The sequence below is a fragment of the Zingiber officinale genome, chromosome 1B, assembly GCF_018446385.1.
Source record: "Zingiber officinale cultivar Zhangliang chromosome 1B, Zo_v1.1, whole genome shotgun sequence".
NCBI lineage: Eukaryota > Viridiplantae > Streptophyta > Magnoliopsida > Zingiberales > Zingiberaceae > Zingiber > Zingiber officinale.
Genome location: NC_055986.1, coordinates 169,744,703 through 169,758,007, shown reverse-complemented (window position 1 = coordinate 169,758,007; position 13,305 = coordinate 169,744,703). Strand labels below are relative to the sequence as shown.

The 13,305-nt window shown below is 36.0% G+C and overlaps 2 protein-coding genes across 3 annotated transcripts; both read left to right on the top strand.

The window, feature by feature from the left end:
• Positions 1 to 251: 251 nt before the first annotated feature.
• On the top strand, positions 252 to 6,235 carry LOC121991749 (vacuolar protein sorting-associated protein 9A-like). 2 transcript variants are annotated; one of them, XM_042545779.1, is made up of 7 exons: positions 252 to 491; positions 1,120 to 1,226; positions 2,126 to 2,296; positions 4,150 to 4,329; positions 4,515 to 4,806; positions 5,687 to 5,893; positions 5,983 to 6,235. In XM_042545779.1, the coding sequence occupies exons 1-7, from the start codon at positions 350 to 352 to the stop codon at positions 6,033 to 6,035; spliced, it is 1,152 nt and encodes a 383-aa protein (XP_042401713.1). In that variant the 5' UTR covers positions 252 to 349; the 3' UTR covers positions 6,036 to 6,235. The 2 variants fall into 2 exon arrangements, with proteins under 2 accessions (XP_042401713.1, XP_042401720.1); XM_042545786.1 differs by having other exon boundaries at positions 257 to 491; positions 1,079 to 1,226.
• Positions 6,236 to 10,287: 4,052 nt separating this feature from the next.
• On the top strand, positions 10,288 to 12,409 carry LOC121991738 (glycosyltransferase BC10-like). Its single transcript, XM_042545768.1, has 3 exons — positions 10,288 to 10,398; positions 10,845 to 11,478; positions 11,562 to 12,409. Exons 2-3 carry the CDS (start codon positions 10,945 to 10,947, stop codon positions 12,201 to 12,203), a joined length of 1,176 nt encoding a protein of 391 aa, XP_042401702.1. The 5' UTR covers positions 10,288 to 10,398; positions 10,845 to 10,944; the 3' UTR covers positions 12,204 to 12,409.
• The last annotated feature ends 896 nt before the right edge of the window (positions 12,410 to 13,305 follow it).

Sequence of the window (13,305 nt, the reverse complement as noted above, 5' to 3'; positions counted from 1 at the left end):
AGAGTTTCTAAAAAAAAAACTCTAACAAACTTTTATAAAAAAACTACATAAACCTTTTTTTTGAAACTCAAACTTTTAGATTTTTTTTAAAAAATAAACTAACTCTTTTTTGCTTTTTACAGTCTTTTATATATATATATAATCGGAGATTTGAAGGGGAAACGATGATTTTTGTCCTATAAAAGCGTAAAAAAATGATAAAAATTTAAATCCTTTTAAAGTTAAAAGAATAAAAAAATTAACTTCGGCGCTGGCGACCTGCGAGTCGCAGCTACCATTCGTCGAGCCCATCACTTCGTCCTGGCCGCGGTATTCCTTGATATATTTCCCTGCCGGAGAGTCGACGAAAATGGATATGGCAATCGCGATCGAAGCCGATTCAAGTGTCGATCTCTCATGGAACTGCCTTCTACTGCTCCACCGAATTTCTATGATTTTCTCAATCGGATTCGCCATCCCACTGCTGCCGATCTCATTCGCTCCATCAAAAGGTTCTCCCAGTTATTATTATTTTTTTTGCTAAATCCATGGATTCCCTTGTGTTCAATCTGCGGTTGATTTTGGGGCTTTAGTTTGTAGATAACTTAGTGGACCGCCATGGCTCCTGTGACGCTTAGATCGAGGTTTCGAAATCATTCTATCATGCGCTTCTAGGGTTTAATCGTTTTTGTTCAGATTGGTATTTATGAAGACGAGACTCCCAAGTTTTTTTTTCCCTCTCAATAAATATTTCAGGTCATTAATTATTTCTTGGGTTAACTAAGTAGGAGTATACTGGTTGCGGTTTCTAAGTGAGTTCCTACCTTTCGTTTTTCATTCGGGAATTTTTCAGAAGTTCGTAGATTTTGCCAGTTCGAAATTCCTTCAAGTCATGCGCCAAATCCGCCGAAGTTTTTCTGTTTCTCTTTTGAACTTCTCGGCTTTGCTTATCCCTTCAGAATCTCTGTTGTACGTACTTATATATTCTCTGATTTTGGTCCTACCTTAGTGTAATATTGTTACTGAAATTATGTGTAGTTAGAATCATTTATTTGCTGTGCGATTCTGGTTAAAACTACTTCTCTTTCCGTAATTGCAGTTTCATCGTGTCATTCTCATTTGAAAATTCTGATGCTGAAGATGAAGGCCAAAGGGTACAAGCTTTCCTGGCTAGAATGGAGACTACCATCAAGGAGCATCCTTTGTGGGCTCATGCTGCACATCAAGAAATAGATAATGCAATGGAGGTAACCACGAAGCTAAGTATTTAATATTTTTTTAGCTAACTTTTCTTGCTGCATGTTTCTCTCCCCCTTTCTACACTGATATATATACTTTTATCTTCTTATTTTCATTGCATGCCCAATCTCTGATCCATATAGCTGACTCCAAATAACTAGGACATTTTTTAGTGTCCGTCTTTAATTTTGTGGACCATAAAATCTGATGTTTGTTTAAGATAAACAGATACCGGTTCCTTGAAGGAAGAGAGATGGACACAAGGGAACAAGGAGAGACTCCTATGAAGTACGAGAGTAAAAGAAAAAAAAAGAAATATTGGAAATGAACTTGAAACGTGTAGTGATTTTAGGAATAAATACAATTGGAGAGGAGCATTCGTTTCATGCAGAGAAAAAAAAACACACTTGTTTCATGTCATTCATTTGCATCATACCCATGCCAATATGCAATCATAACCAGCTAGTTCCCAATCTTGACTTCATCTTGCCTATTGGAGCAGAGTGCTAGACAGGGAAAATATTCTATTCACCCATGATTGTTGACCAATGCGAGGTGGTCATTGGGAAACTTGGGAACAGATGTTCAATTGCTCATAATCTTCTTTGTTTTGATCTGTTGTCCACTAATGACTTTCTTACTATCTAATCAGGCAAACTTATTTCATCTCATTTCATTTAAAAAAAGGTTATTTTTCACTGGTTTAGTTTGTCAAAATCATGTACTAGTTGTTTAGAACATAAATGCTAGTATTATAGACTAGACAAAAAGTATTGTTGAGGTCATCAAATATAATAAGCCTTGATTGTACTGTGTAATAAATTGTGAACCTAGTTCTACGATTTATCCAACATGGCCCTATTTCACTTTGTAGTTGTCATATGTGAATGTTTTACTTTATATGCAGGGCCTAGAGAAGTTCATTATGACGAAATTATTTGATGGTACATTTGCTTCTTCCTCAGAAGATATGAAGTTGGACCAAGAGATTTCTGAGAAAATTTGCTTGCTGCAGCATTTTGTTACACCAGATCAATTGGATGTGCCTAGAGTTCTCCAAAATGAAGCTTCATGGCTGGTATAACTCTAACACAAATTCCTCAGTGCTCATATTCTTGCTCGTGTGACTCTTCATATCCATAGTGGCTCACCAGTAAGAATGACTCTTGTGTAATAAGTTGCATAACGGATTTATACTAACCACTACTTATTTACCTGATTCTTACGTGAATCTTTCATAGTTTCTATAAATTGAAAAAGAAACCTGTGAATATGGTTATAAATATGTTTCCTAGGTATCAACCTTTATGGCTATCCTTTTTTGTTTTGCAGTAGAGATGAGTATTTATCAAGTCCCACAGCCAAGTTATAATCCAAGTGTCAATTCAAGGTTTAAATTATGGTTCCAGTACTAGTGTTGACCCTTATTTACACACAATATTGGTCATCACAGATCAGTCATTCCAACAGTGCAGGATGAGAGATGAGAAGAGCAAATGGAAGAAGATGAGGAAGCGGAAGAAGAGAAGGAAGAGGAAAAAATAAGGGGAATAACTGACGAGGGGAATGGAGATGACTCATCATACCATTGATGCCTCTCTCAAGGGGTGGGAAGTTGGTTGTGAGTGGGCAGGGGAGGTTGATTGTTCTCAATTAAGAATAATCCTTTACTCTTGATCGAGAGAAGTTGTTTGAAATTGGAACACAGATAGGGTTATGCGATTAAGGTAATTACAAGCCCCCCTCAACGAAGTTGTTGGCAGAGATTGGCTACGTCAAGCCCCCTCAATGAATCTTAGGTAAACAGCAACAATGCATTTGAGGTAGGCCGGCCTAATTTTTGTCCATTTCTCCTCGTTTTCCTTAGTATGATCCAAAATATACCCATGCATTGCCTATTGTATGCAATAGAATCTTGTTTACAAGCTGCAGGAGCAAGCTAAGTATAACCTCCTGGGTCGATCCCATTTCAATTTGGATTCACAGAACGATAACTCATGCTGTGCCAATTGAAACAAAGTGATATTTTGAAACTGTTACAATTGGCAACAGTATCATCTCTGCAAACAGTAGGCTGCGACAAACCGGTTGGGGATCCAAGTCAAGAGGTTTACTAGTTCAATCGCGTTGGCTCTTTGACTAAAGAGATAGTAAAATATATAATTTCAAACTAAAATTGAAAATTCAAGTCAACAGGACTAATTCTGTAAGCACTACTCAAGGTAAATAATTCTATGGATATCAATACTAATAATCTTTTTGAACAAAATACAAAAATGTGTTCATTTTAGCTAATAAGATGGTTTATGAGTTATTGCACGCCTCATTGCATGTATTTTTCTCTCCCTAAATAATTTCCCTTCATGTTTTTTCTCTCTGCGTCGTCACACAAGCTTAACTGAAACATGACTTTGAGCTTTGTGCCATTAAGGATGAGCACACACAAGCACAATGCTCGTTTTGTTTGAACAAATGCCTAGCATCTTATCAATAGTGTAATGAGTACCTGAAAGGTCTATATGAAACTTTGATATGCATAAATTTGAAGGAATAAATAAACAGGAATAACTTGAAACATGAATTGTTCTAGCAAGAACGATATGCAAGAAAAGATTCTTTAATGTGTGTTTTTAAATATACAAACAAATTGATTTCATGGTTTTTAAATTGATTGTTAATGCTGTTTCAATTGTGTTGTAGTGGATCGTGGATAAGGTGTAAATTTCACAAAAACCAGTGTAACTAATATTTAGTGGATCTGGAATTAATGGTAAAAAGAAAATTTTAATAAATGAGATTCTTGATCTAACACTTCATAGTTTTTTTAAAAAAAATTTTGTCTCTAAACTTCTATGGACACTTCTAGTTATTATAACCAATTTGCTCCTGCTGGGTTATTGGGCTAACTTGTTTTTTCTCTACTCTTACCAGTTTGCAGCAAAAGAGCTCCAAAAGATTAATGCTTTTAAAGCTCCACGGGATAAACTGCACTGCATTATGAATTGCTGTCGTATCATAAACAATTTATTGCTTGAGATTTCAATGACAACAAATCACAAACCAGCTGGGGCTGATGATTTTCTTCCAATTCTTATATTCACTACAATCAAGGCAAACTATCTTTCATTCTAATTTAAAATTTTCCAAATATTACCGTTCCTAAAAATTAGCTTTGTAATCGTTTTGCTTGGTAGTTCCTTTTTTAGTCTATGTTTAAGATTCAGTTATTTATGTGGGTCATTTTTCCTTTCATCCTATGGAAAATGATGTGACTTCTTTTTTGTGCAAATATCTAGGCCAATCCACCCCACTTGCATTCAAACCTTAAATTTATTCAGCTCTTTAGGAAGCATTCCAAACTCGTTTCAGAAGTGGAATACTACCTTACCAATCTGATTTCAGCAAAAACATTCATAGCAAATATCAATGCTAGTTCACTGTCCATGGATGAGAGTGAATTTCACAAAAATATGCAATTAGCTAGATCAACAAATGAGATGACTATCAATGAGCCTAGTGCTATGGTCCACTCATCTGAAGCCAACTCCAGCACACCGACAGGTCATGGCAAAGAGATTAATGCCAAAGGTAGCTACTTATTCACTATAATGTTATGTTAAAGTTTACAGAGATCATGTGATAGCCTTGTATACTATGTTTTCAATCTGTAGTTATTAGCTGTAACCTGAAAACGATTCTTTGGATTTGATTCATGTATCATTGTGATTTTACAAGGACTTTATTACCTCAACAAACTATATTTTGCCCATAGGCATATGATTTATGCATACCTATATGGTTTTATCTCGTGATTACTTCCATACTTGCAACATTCAGTTAATCTCGTCACTTGATTCCATATTTTCCTAGATTCTAAAGCCGCAAAGCAAAGTGGTATTTACAGAGTTTATTTTGTGACTCGGCATAGGAAAAATCGTATTAATGACCACTTACCCAACTTTGCTTGGTGCATACATATTGGTGGGATATCTAAGTAAATGAGCTAACTATATATAAAAAAAGTAATGCATGAAGCACCAAAGGCGACAAAGGATGATAAGGCCATAGATATGTCAAGCATATTCCCTAAGACCAACTATAGCATGTTATGAGTCAAAGTTGAACTGTCATTTACAAGATTCAGCCTCCAAATTTGGTATCGTAGAGAATTTTTACTTGAGTGAGCAGAGATGATAAATTGATTGAAGTGCATGCTTTGTTCACAGCAGCTCAAATCCTCTAGTGCCATTCCTACTCAATGTTGTCTTGACACCACAGAATGTGCTTTCAAGGGTGCATTTCTGATAAGCTACAATTACCTATATTGTTTCCAGAATCAAGTTTCAAATCTCTTTCCTATCTAATGAATTACAATAAAACGTTGTGCAATTCTAATATTTTTTTACTGAGTCCATGTTGAGATTAATAGTATTGACTTTGTTAACTGAGAATCTATCTGTTTTGCCAGACTACAGATATCCATTCATGGAAGCCAAAGCACAGGATCTCAGGTTCGAGGACGTGCAGAAGTTGCTGGGCTTGTATAAACACATTGTAACAAAGTACGCGGCACTGTCAGATGCACTCAGCCGGCTTTCCATCGACCAAAATCACCTCCTTCTTGCTCTCCAAAATCCAAAAAGCAAGGCCAAGATGAAAGAGCAGATTGATAAAGGTACTGAAAGAACTAATCTTGATTTCTGATCTGTCTATTTCCTCCAATTCATGTCAACTTCACACATTCCATTTCTTTGTATGGTACAGCCATCAATAATAGAACTTCAAGGATGCATCCTTTTGATGAAGAGACTGACTGAGACATTACAGTGGCTTTATCCTTCGATCTGTAATATGTACATAGTTCCTTCACTTCGTCCTCGTGTCCATTTTCAGTTGCAATTACCAAACCAGAACGGACTGGTAACTTCTTGTTTTTCAGATGGAAGTGTTTACAATAGTGTAACAGTCGGGAATAATATAATGTTTATTTAAAAAAGAATACAAACCGCTTTGTTAATATTAATTTTCATTCCTCTCATCTCAAATAAAAAAAAAAAACAAAACTGACAGCCACTTGAGGTGAGTCGACTGTTAGTTGGCGGTTCATCAAACTGACGGTGTCAAATTAATCCTGGAAATAGATGACGCTTGAAAGCAAAGGTTATTGTTCGATAATTTATCAAAAGATGTACTTAAAATTTTAAATTTATTAAAAGGTGTATACTATTTTAATATTTATTAAAAGGTATATTTTTTTACAATGATTTTACTATTTTATCCTCTTGATAAATTTAACTGATTTTCTTTTTCTTTTCTTTGTCATTTCTCTTTTTTCTCCTTTCATACTATGCATGTAACCTATCTTCCTTTTCTTGTTTTTTTTTTTCTTCTCATTTTTTTTTTCCAATTTTTTTCTCAAATCTATTATAGGAGATCAGAATCATGTTGGGTTGATATCTCTCCATATCATGCTTAATATGAACTTGATATGAGGAGATGTCAGACCTAACAACAGGGAAAAAAAAAAGAAAAAAGAAAAAAAAGAAAGAAAGAAAAAGATATTTAGATTTTTCAAAACCTCTGGTCCACCACTAGGAATGCCGAAAATAACAATGGAGAGTATATTTGGACTTCTTGCAATTTTAGAAATCCACAGGAATTGAAATCACTGCAATCTGAGATCTCTAGATCGATCAGTGGATTTCGACCAAATATGTTCTCCATTGTTATTTATTTATTTTTTTTTGTTATTGAGCTTGATACGAAGAGATATCAGGCCAAATGTGAGCATGATATGGGGAGATATCAGGCCTAACAACAGAAAAGAAGAAAAAAAGAAAAAAAGAAAAAAAGAAAGAAAGAAAGAGACATTTAGATTTTTCAAAACCTCTGGTCCACCATTAGGAATATCAAAAATAACAATTGAGAGCATATTTGGACTCTTTGTAATTTTAGAAATCCACAGGACCTGAAATGGCTACAATCTGAGGTCTCTAGGTCGATTAGTGAGTTTTGGTCAAAACTCACTAATCGACCTAGAGACCTCAGATTGCATCCATTTCAGGTCCTGTAGATTACTGATATTGCAAGGAGTTTAAATATGCTATCTATTATTTATTTCAACTTCTAAAAGATGTTAAAATATAATAAGAAAGAATCAGAAAAACAATCCTCATGGTTTTAGGTTTTTCAAAACCTCTGGTCCACCACTAGGAATGCCGAAAATAACAATGGAGAGCATATTTGAACTCTTTGCAACATCATAAATCCATAAAAACTTAAATGAGTGCAATCGGAACTCTCTAGGTCCATCAGTGAGTTTTGACCAAAACTCACTAATCGACCTAGAGACCTCAGATTGCAGTCATTTTAGGTTTTGTGGATTTTTAAAATTGCAAGGAGTCCAAATATACTCTCCATTGTTATTTTCAACATTCTTAGTGGTAGACCAGAGATTTTGAAAAACCTAAATCTCTTTTATTTTTTATTTTTTTTATTGGGTCTAATATCTCCTCATATCAAACCTAACAATAGAAAAAAAAAAGAGAGATTTAATTTTTTCAAAACCTCTTGTCCACCACTAGGAATGTCAAAAATAACAATGGAGAGCATATTTGGACTCCTTGCAATTTTAGAAATTCACAGGATCTGAAATGATTACAATCTGAGGTCTCTAGGTCGATCGGTGGGTTTCGATTAAAACCCACTGATGGATCTAGAGAGTTCCGATTGCACCCATTTCAGTTCCTATGGATTTCTGATGTTGAAAGAAGTTCAAATATGCTATCTATTATTTATTTCAACTTCTAAAATATGTTAAATTATAATAAAAAAAGAATCAACAAAATAATCCCCATACGTTGGGTCTGATATTGAGCCTGATATGATTCATATCAGGTCCACGCATGAGGATTTTTGTCAATTCATCATTATTACAATTTTACACCTCCGTAGAAGCTGAAATAAATAATGGACCAGTCTCTGTTAATTTATAGGGTTGCAAAGAAGTCAAATATATCATCTATTGATTATTTCGACTTCTCTAAATGTATTTCTAAACATTGTGGGTCTGATATGATTTATATATCAAACCTATGTTATGCATGCACTCATGGAAAAAAAAGAGAGAGAAAAGAGAAGAGCAGAGAGAAAAAATCAGATTGTTGCATGCATAGGAGAAAATAAATAGAAGAGAGAGTGAGAAATGACAGTGAAAAGAAAAAAAAATTAAATTTGTCATAAGGATAAAAATAGAAAATGCATTTAAAAAGATATGTTCTTTGGTAAATAATAAAGTAGCGTACGTCTTTTGGTAACTTTAGATCTCTGCACGCGTCCTTTGATAAATTATCGATTATTATTTTAGTTGAGCCAATTTTCACCCGATCATCTCAATTTGGGTAGAATCTTTTTATTTATTAAAATTACTATAATTGTTATTATTATTTTCCTTTTTTCTCCTCAAAATTCCATACCATGTCGCTCTCGTCCTCTTCATGCGCGCTGGAGTTACTCTTACGTTACCAGTTACGATACGATATCTGGGATCGTGGGTCCCGGAGATTATAGCCAATGACGAGTCGGGTGCCTTCAGGAAAAAGTTTGGCGAGTACTTAACTTTGATGACGGGCCGACCATTTTTTTTTATTTTTATTGGGTCTGATATCTTCCCATATCAAGCCTAACAACATAACAAATAAAGAAAAAAAAAGAGAGATTTAAGGGTGCGTTTGATACGCGTGTTTTTTCATTTTCATTTTCTGGAAAACGCTCGTTTTCTGAAAAATGGTGTTTGGTTTGCGCTTTTCGTGTTTGTTTTCTAAAAAAATAGCTAGCGTTTTCTAGAAAAACAGAAAATGACAAAAAGTCGTTTTCTGTTTTCTAGAAAATGCGCGTTTTCCAGAAAATGAAAATGAAAAACACGTGCACCAAACGCACCCTAAGTTTTTCAAAACCTCTTGTCCACAACTAGGAATGCCAAAAATAACAATGGAGAGTATATTTGGACTCCTTGCAATTTTAGAAATTCACAGGACCTGAAATGGCTGTAATATGAGGTTTCTAAGTTGATAAGTGGATTTCGATCAAAACTCACTGATAGATCTAAAGAGCTCCGATTGCACCCATTTCAGTTTTTATAAATTTCTGATGTTGCAAGAAGTTCAAATATGCTATCTATTATTTATTTCAACTTTTAAAAGATGTTAAAATATAATAAAAAAGAATCAACAAAATAATCCTCATACGTTGGGCCTGATATGAATTATATCAGGCTCATGTTGGGCCTGATATGATTCATATCAAGTCCACGCATGAAGATTTTTGCCAATTCATCATTATTATAATTTTACACTGTTGAAATAAATAATGGACCAGTCTCTGTTAATTTATAGGGTTGCAAAGAATTCAAATATGTCATCTATTGATTATTTTGACTTCTCTAATTGTATTATGATGTTATAAAAAAATCAACTAAACTCTAAACGTTGTGGACCTGATATGATTTATATATCAGGTCTATGTTATGTATGCACGCATGGAAAAAAAAGAGGAAAGAGAAGAGCAGAGAGGAAAAATTAGATTGATTGCATGCATAGAAGAAAGTAAGTAGAAAAGAAAATGAGAAATGATAGTGAAAAAAAAAAATCAAATTTATCAGAAGAATAAAATAAAAAATAAATTTAAAAATATAGGTTTTTGGTAAATAATAAAATAGTGTACAATTTTTGGTAACTTATCTCCCTACGCGTCCTTATAAATTACCGATTATTGTTTTAGTGGAGCCAATTTCCACCCGATCATCTCAATTTGGGTGGAAATTTTTTTTTATTAAAATTACTATAATTGTTATTATTATTTTCCTTTTTTGCCCCTCAAAATTCCATACCATGTCGCTCTCGTCCTCTTCATGCTCGCAGGAGTTACTCTCACGTTACCAGTTACGATACGATGTCTGGGATCGTGGGTCCCGGAGATTATAGCCAATGACGAGTCGGGTGCGTTCAGGAAAAAGTTTGTCGAGTACTTAACTTTGATGGCGGGCCGACCGTTTTACCATAAGCGACTTGGTGGAGACTTATATGAAAGGTGGAAGGTGACAAGGTGGAGAGACGAGGCCCGATCGACGATCTCGTCTTCTCCCTTTGCTTTGCTCGTCTTCATGCGCTTCTTCTGATCGAGGTCGAGTATAAGTTCGCTCGCTCTTCTTCTCTTTAATTCGACGAGAGAGTTTGGATTGGCGTCGATTGATGTATATACTCCGCCCTTTTCTTCTTCTTAGTTTTTTGGGCGGGCGGAGAGGGGGAGTTCTATTTGCTTATTAGGGATTACAGTCGAATTGATGTCTTCTCAGAAGTTTTCATGATTTTCTTTCGGCACTTATTGAAAAAAGTAGATTTTTGGGAGGACCAGTAATTTTTCATGGATGGATCTGATCACCTTTCTTTATTTTGCCATCCTTATTCGTTTTGTTGAATATTCATTCACAAGATGGGAACTTCCAGCTTGTTCTCTTTCTGAGCTTTCGTCTGTGTTGCCTTTTGATTTCGTCTCAGTTGATTTGATCTCCCTTATTTGTATACTTCTTGATTCTCTAGTTGACCCCAAAAAAATTCAATTTTTTGCAGTAAAAAAGGCAGGAAATAGTTATACAACTTCATTCCAACTGAGACCATTGCTCCTCGATTACGATACCCTTCGCCGGTGAACCAACTCAAAGAATAAGAGATGGGGAACGAGATGAAACTGAGATCAGAGCCAGATCAAGCAGACGTGGATTTCTTTCAATCTTCACCAAAGAAGGACTGCTCGTTCGGCCGACTGGTTAGTCTCGTCTCATTCCTCGTCGTCTTCATGTCCGGTATCGTCTTGGGCTTATCTGGGAGCGCACACTACACTCGGTACTTTGCCTCGCGGACCGAGCTATTCTTCCCGACCACCATCTATTCGACGGAATGCTACAAAGATTCCACAGATTTCAAGACCTTCGCCCAGCCGACCAACTTGGCACATAACATGTCCGACGACGAGCTCTTTTGGAGGGCGTCGTTGGTGCCAAAGATGAAGGAATATCCCTTCCAAAGAGTGCCCAAGGTGGCATTCATGTTCATGACAAGGGGGCCTCTGCCTTTTGCCCCTCTCTGGGAAAGGTTCTTCAAAGACCACAAGGGCTTGTTCTCAATCTACGTGCACGCCCTTCCAGATTTCAGGCTCAATGTACCAGAGACCTCCGTTTTCTTCGGCAGACAAATTCCCAGCGAGGTGAGAAGCTATATCTGATTGTGTTCACTTCCATAACATCACACCATCAAACTTCTGTTTCTCACCTCTTTTTCTATTTGCAGGAGGCATCATGGGGATCCATCACATTAATAGATGGCGAGAAGCGCCTCTTGGCCAATGCTTTATTGGACCTCTACAACGAGCGCTTTGTGCTGCTCTCCGAGAGTTGCATTCCAGTGCACAACTTCCCTACTGTATATGAATACCTCATCAATTCAGCCCACAGCTTCGTCGAGTCCTACGACCAGAACACCCGGCAGGGGCGCGGGCGATACAGCCGGCACATGGCACCCAAGATCATGCTGTATCAGTGGCGGAAAGGCTCTCAGTGGTTCGAGCTCAACCGCAAGCTAGCGGTGAGCATAGTCGCGGACTACAAGTACTACTCCCTCTTCAGAAGGCACTGCAAGCCTTCCTGCTACCCAGATGAGCACTACATTCCGACTTACATGAACATGTTCCATGGATCGTTGACAGCGAACCGGAGCGTGACATGGGTCGACTGGTCCAGGGGCGGCCCTCATCCGGCACGATACGGCGCTCTGAATATCACAGTGGAGTTTATTCAGGCCATAAGAAACAATGGGACCTTCTGCATGCACAACTCAGTGCCAACCAACATTTGCTTTCTCTTTGCAAGGAAGTTTGCTCCTAGTGCATTGCCTCCTTTGCTCAACCTTACTCAAGCAGTAATGGGATTTTGATTCATTCACTTCATTGCTTCACAAAGTCGTCTATGATCTATCCATATGTTCATTGATTTGTTTAGATATAAATTATGTGAATAACAACAATCAATCACTTCATAGTTTATATTCTAGTTGTTAGATTAGACTGTAGCAGTGGTTGATTGTGGAGTTGGAATATAAGCTCATCTAATAATACAATTTGATTTTTTTTTTCTTCTTCCTACGGGCTATAAACAAGCCGACTGGAGGTTTGAGGTGTTCAAGCTTGTTTGATAAGGTAATCAAGCCGAGTCGAGCCGAACTTAAAATGAACCAAGCTTTTGAAATAAGTGTTCAAACTTAGCTTGGTTTATTTTTCATAAATTTGAGCTTGTTTGAAGCTTGACTTGAGCTTGGTTTGTTTAGATATTATCAAACGCTCAATTCAAGTATGGTTCGAGCTTGGTTCGTTTAGATATTATCAAGTTCTCAATTCATGTTTATTTGATTAGTTGAAACTTTTAGTTGTTTGATTAGTTATTGAGTTTGATAATTTAAATTTATTTATTTATTTAATTTTATTTTATTGTTTATTTAACATATTGTAAAGAATTTTATTAATGATTATAGTTCGTGAACATTGTTCGTGAATGTTCACGAACGTTATTCACGAACGTTAACGAGTTGAATACATATGCGTTCAAGCTTGTTTGTTTAGTTTAACAAGCTGTTCAAGTTTGTTTATTTAATTAATCTTATTTATATTAAACGAACATTAATAAGTTCCTACCAAGTCAAACACCAAACTTGTTCATAAATACTTGGTTCATTTACAACACTATTCCTACCTAAGGTCCCAAACTGTTGATTTATCTTCTTGTTGTCAATGTTTGTTTATTTGCTGAGTTGGTTGAGATCAGGTCACCAATTATCCAAATAATGAAGGTTAAGTAAGGACAACTAATGTATGATTTGTGACTTCACTCAGATTTTAGTTATGAACTGCCTCAAGTTAATAATTTAGGCAAATTATCTAGTTAAGCTTGTTCACCAGCCATTTACAAGGGTATCTTTTTATTCTATTGACTAGAGCAGGTCAATTTGAGTTGGGTCATCGGATTGGTTCGTCTTACCAAAT

What these genes read in the sequence shown, in the direction of transcription:
- LOC121991749 (XM_042545779.1), top strand. Translation starts at nt 350, where the DNA reads ATGGATATGGCAATCGCGATCGAAGCCGATTCAAGTGTCGATCTCTCA. An exon ending in CTCATTCGCTCCATCAAAAG is followed by an intron (nt 492 to 1,119) that starts GTTCTCCCAGTT and finishes CTGATGCTGAAG; the next exon opens with ATGAAGGCCAAAGGGTACAA. An exon ending in CAAAGAGATTAATGCCAAAG is followed by an intron (nt 4,807 to 5,686) that starts GTAGCTACTTAT and finishes CTGTTTTGCCAG; the next exon opens with ACTACAGATATCCATTCATG.
- LOC121991738 (XM_042545768.1), top strand. Translation starts at nt 10,945, where the DNA reads ATGGGGAACGAGATGAAACTGAGATCAGAGCCAGATCAAGCAGACGTG. An exon ending in GCAGACAAATTCCCAGCGAG is followed by an intron (nt 11,479 to 11,561) that starts GTGAGAAGCTAT and finishes TTCTATTTGCAG; the next exon opens with GAGGCATCATGGGGATCCAT.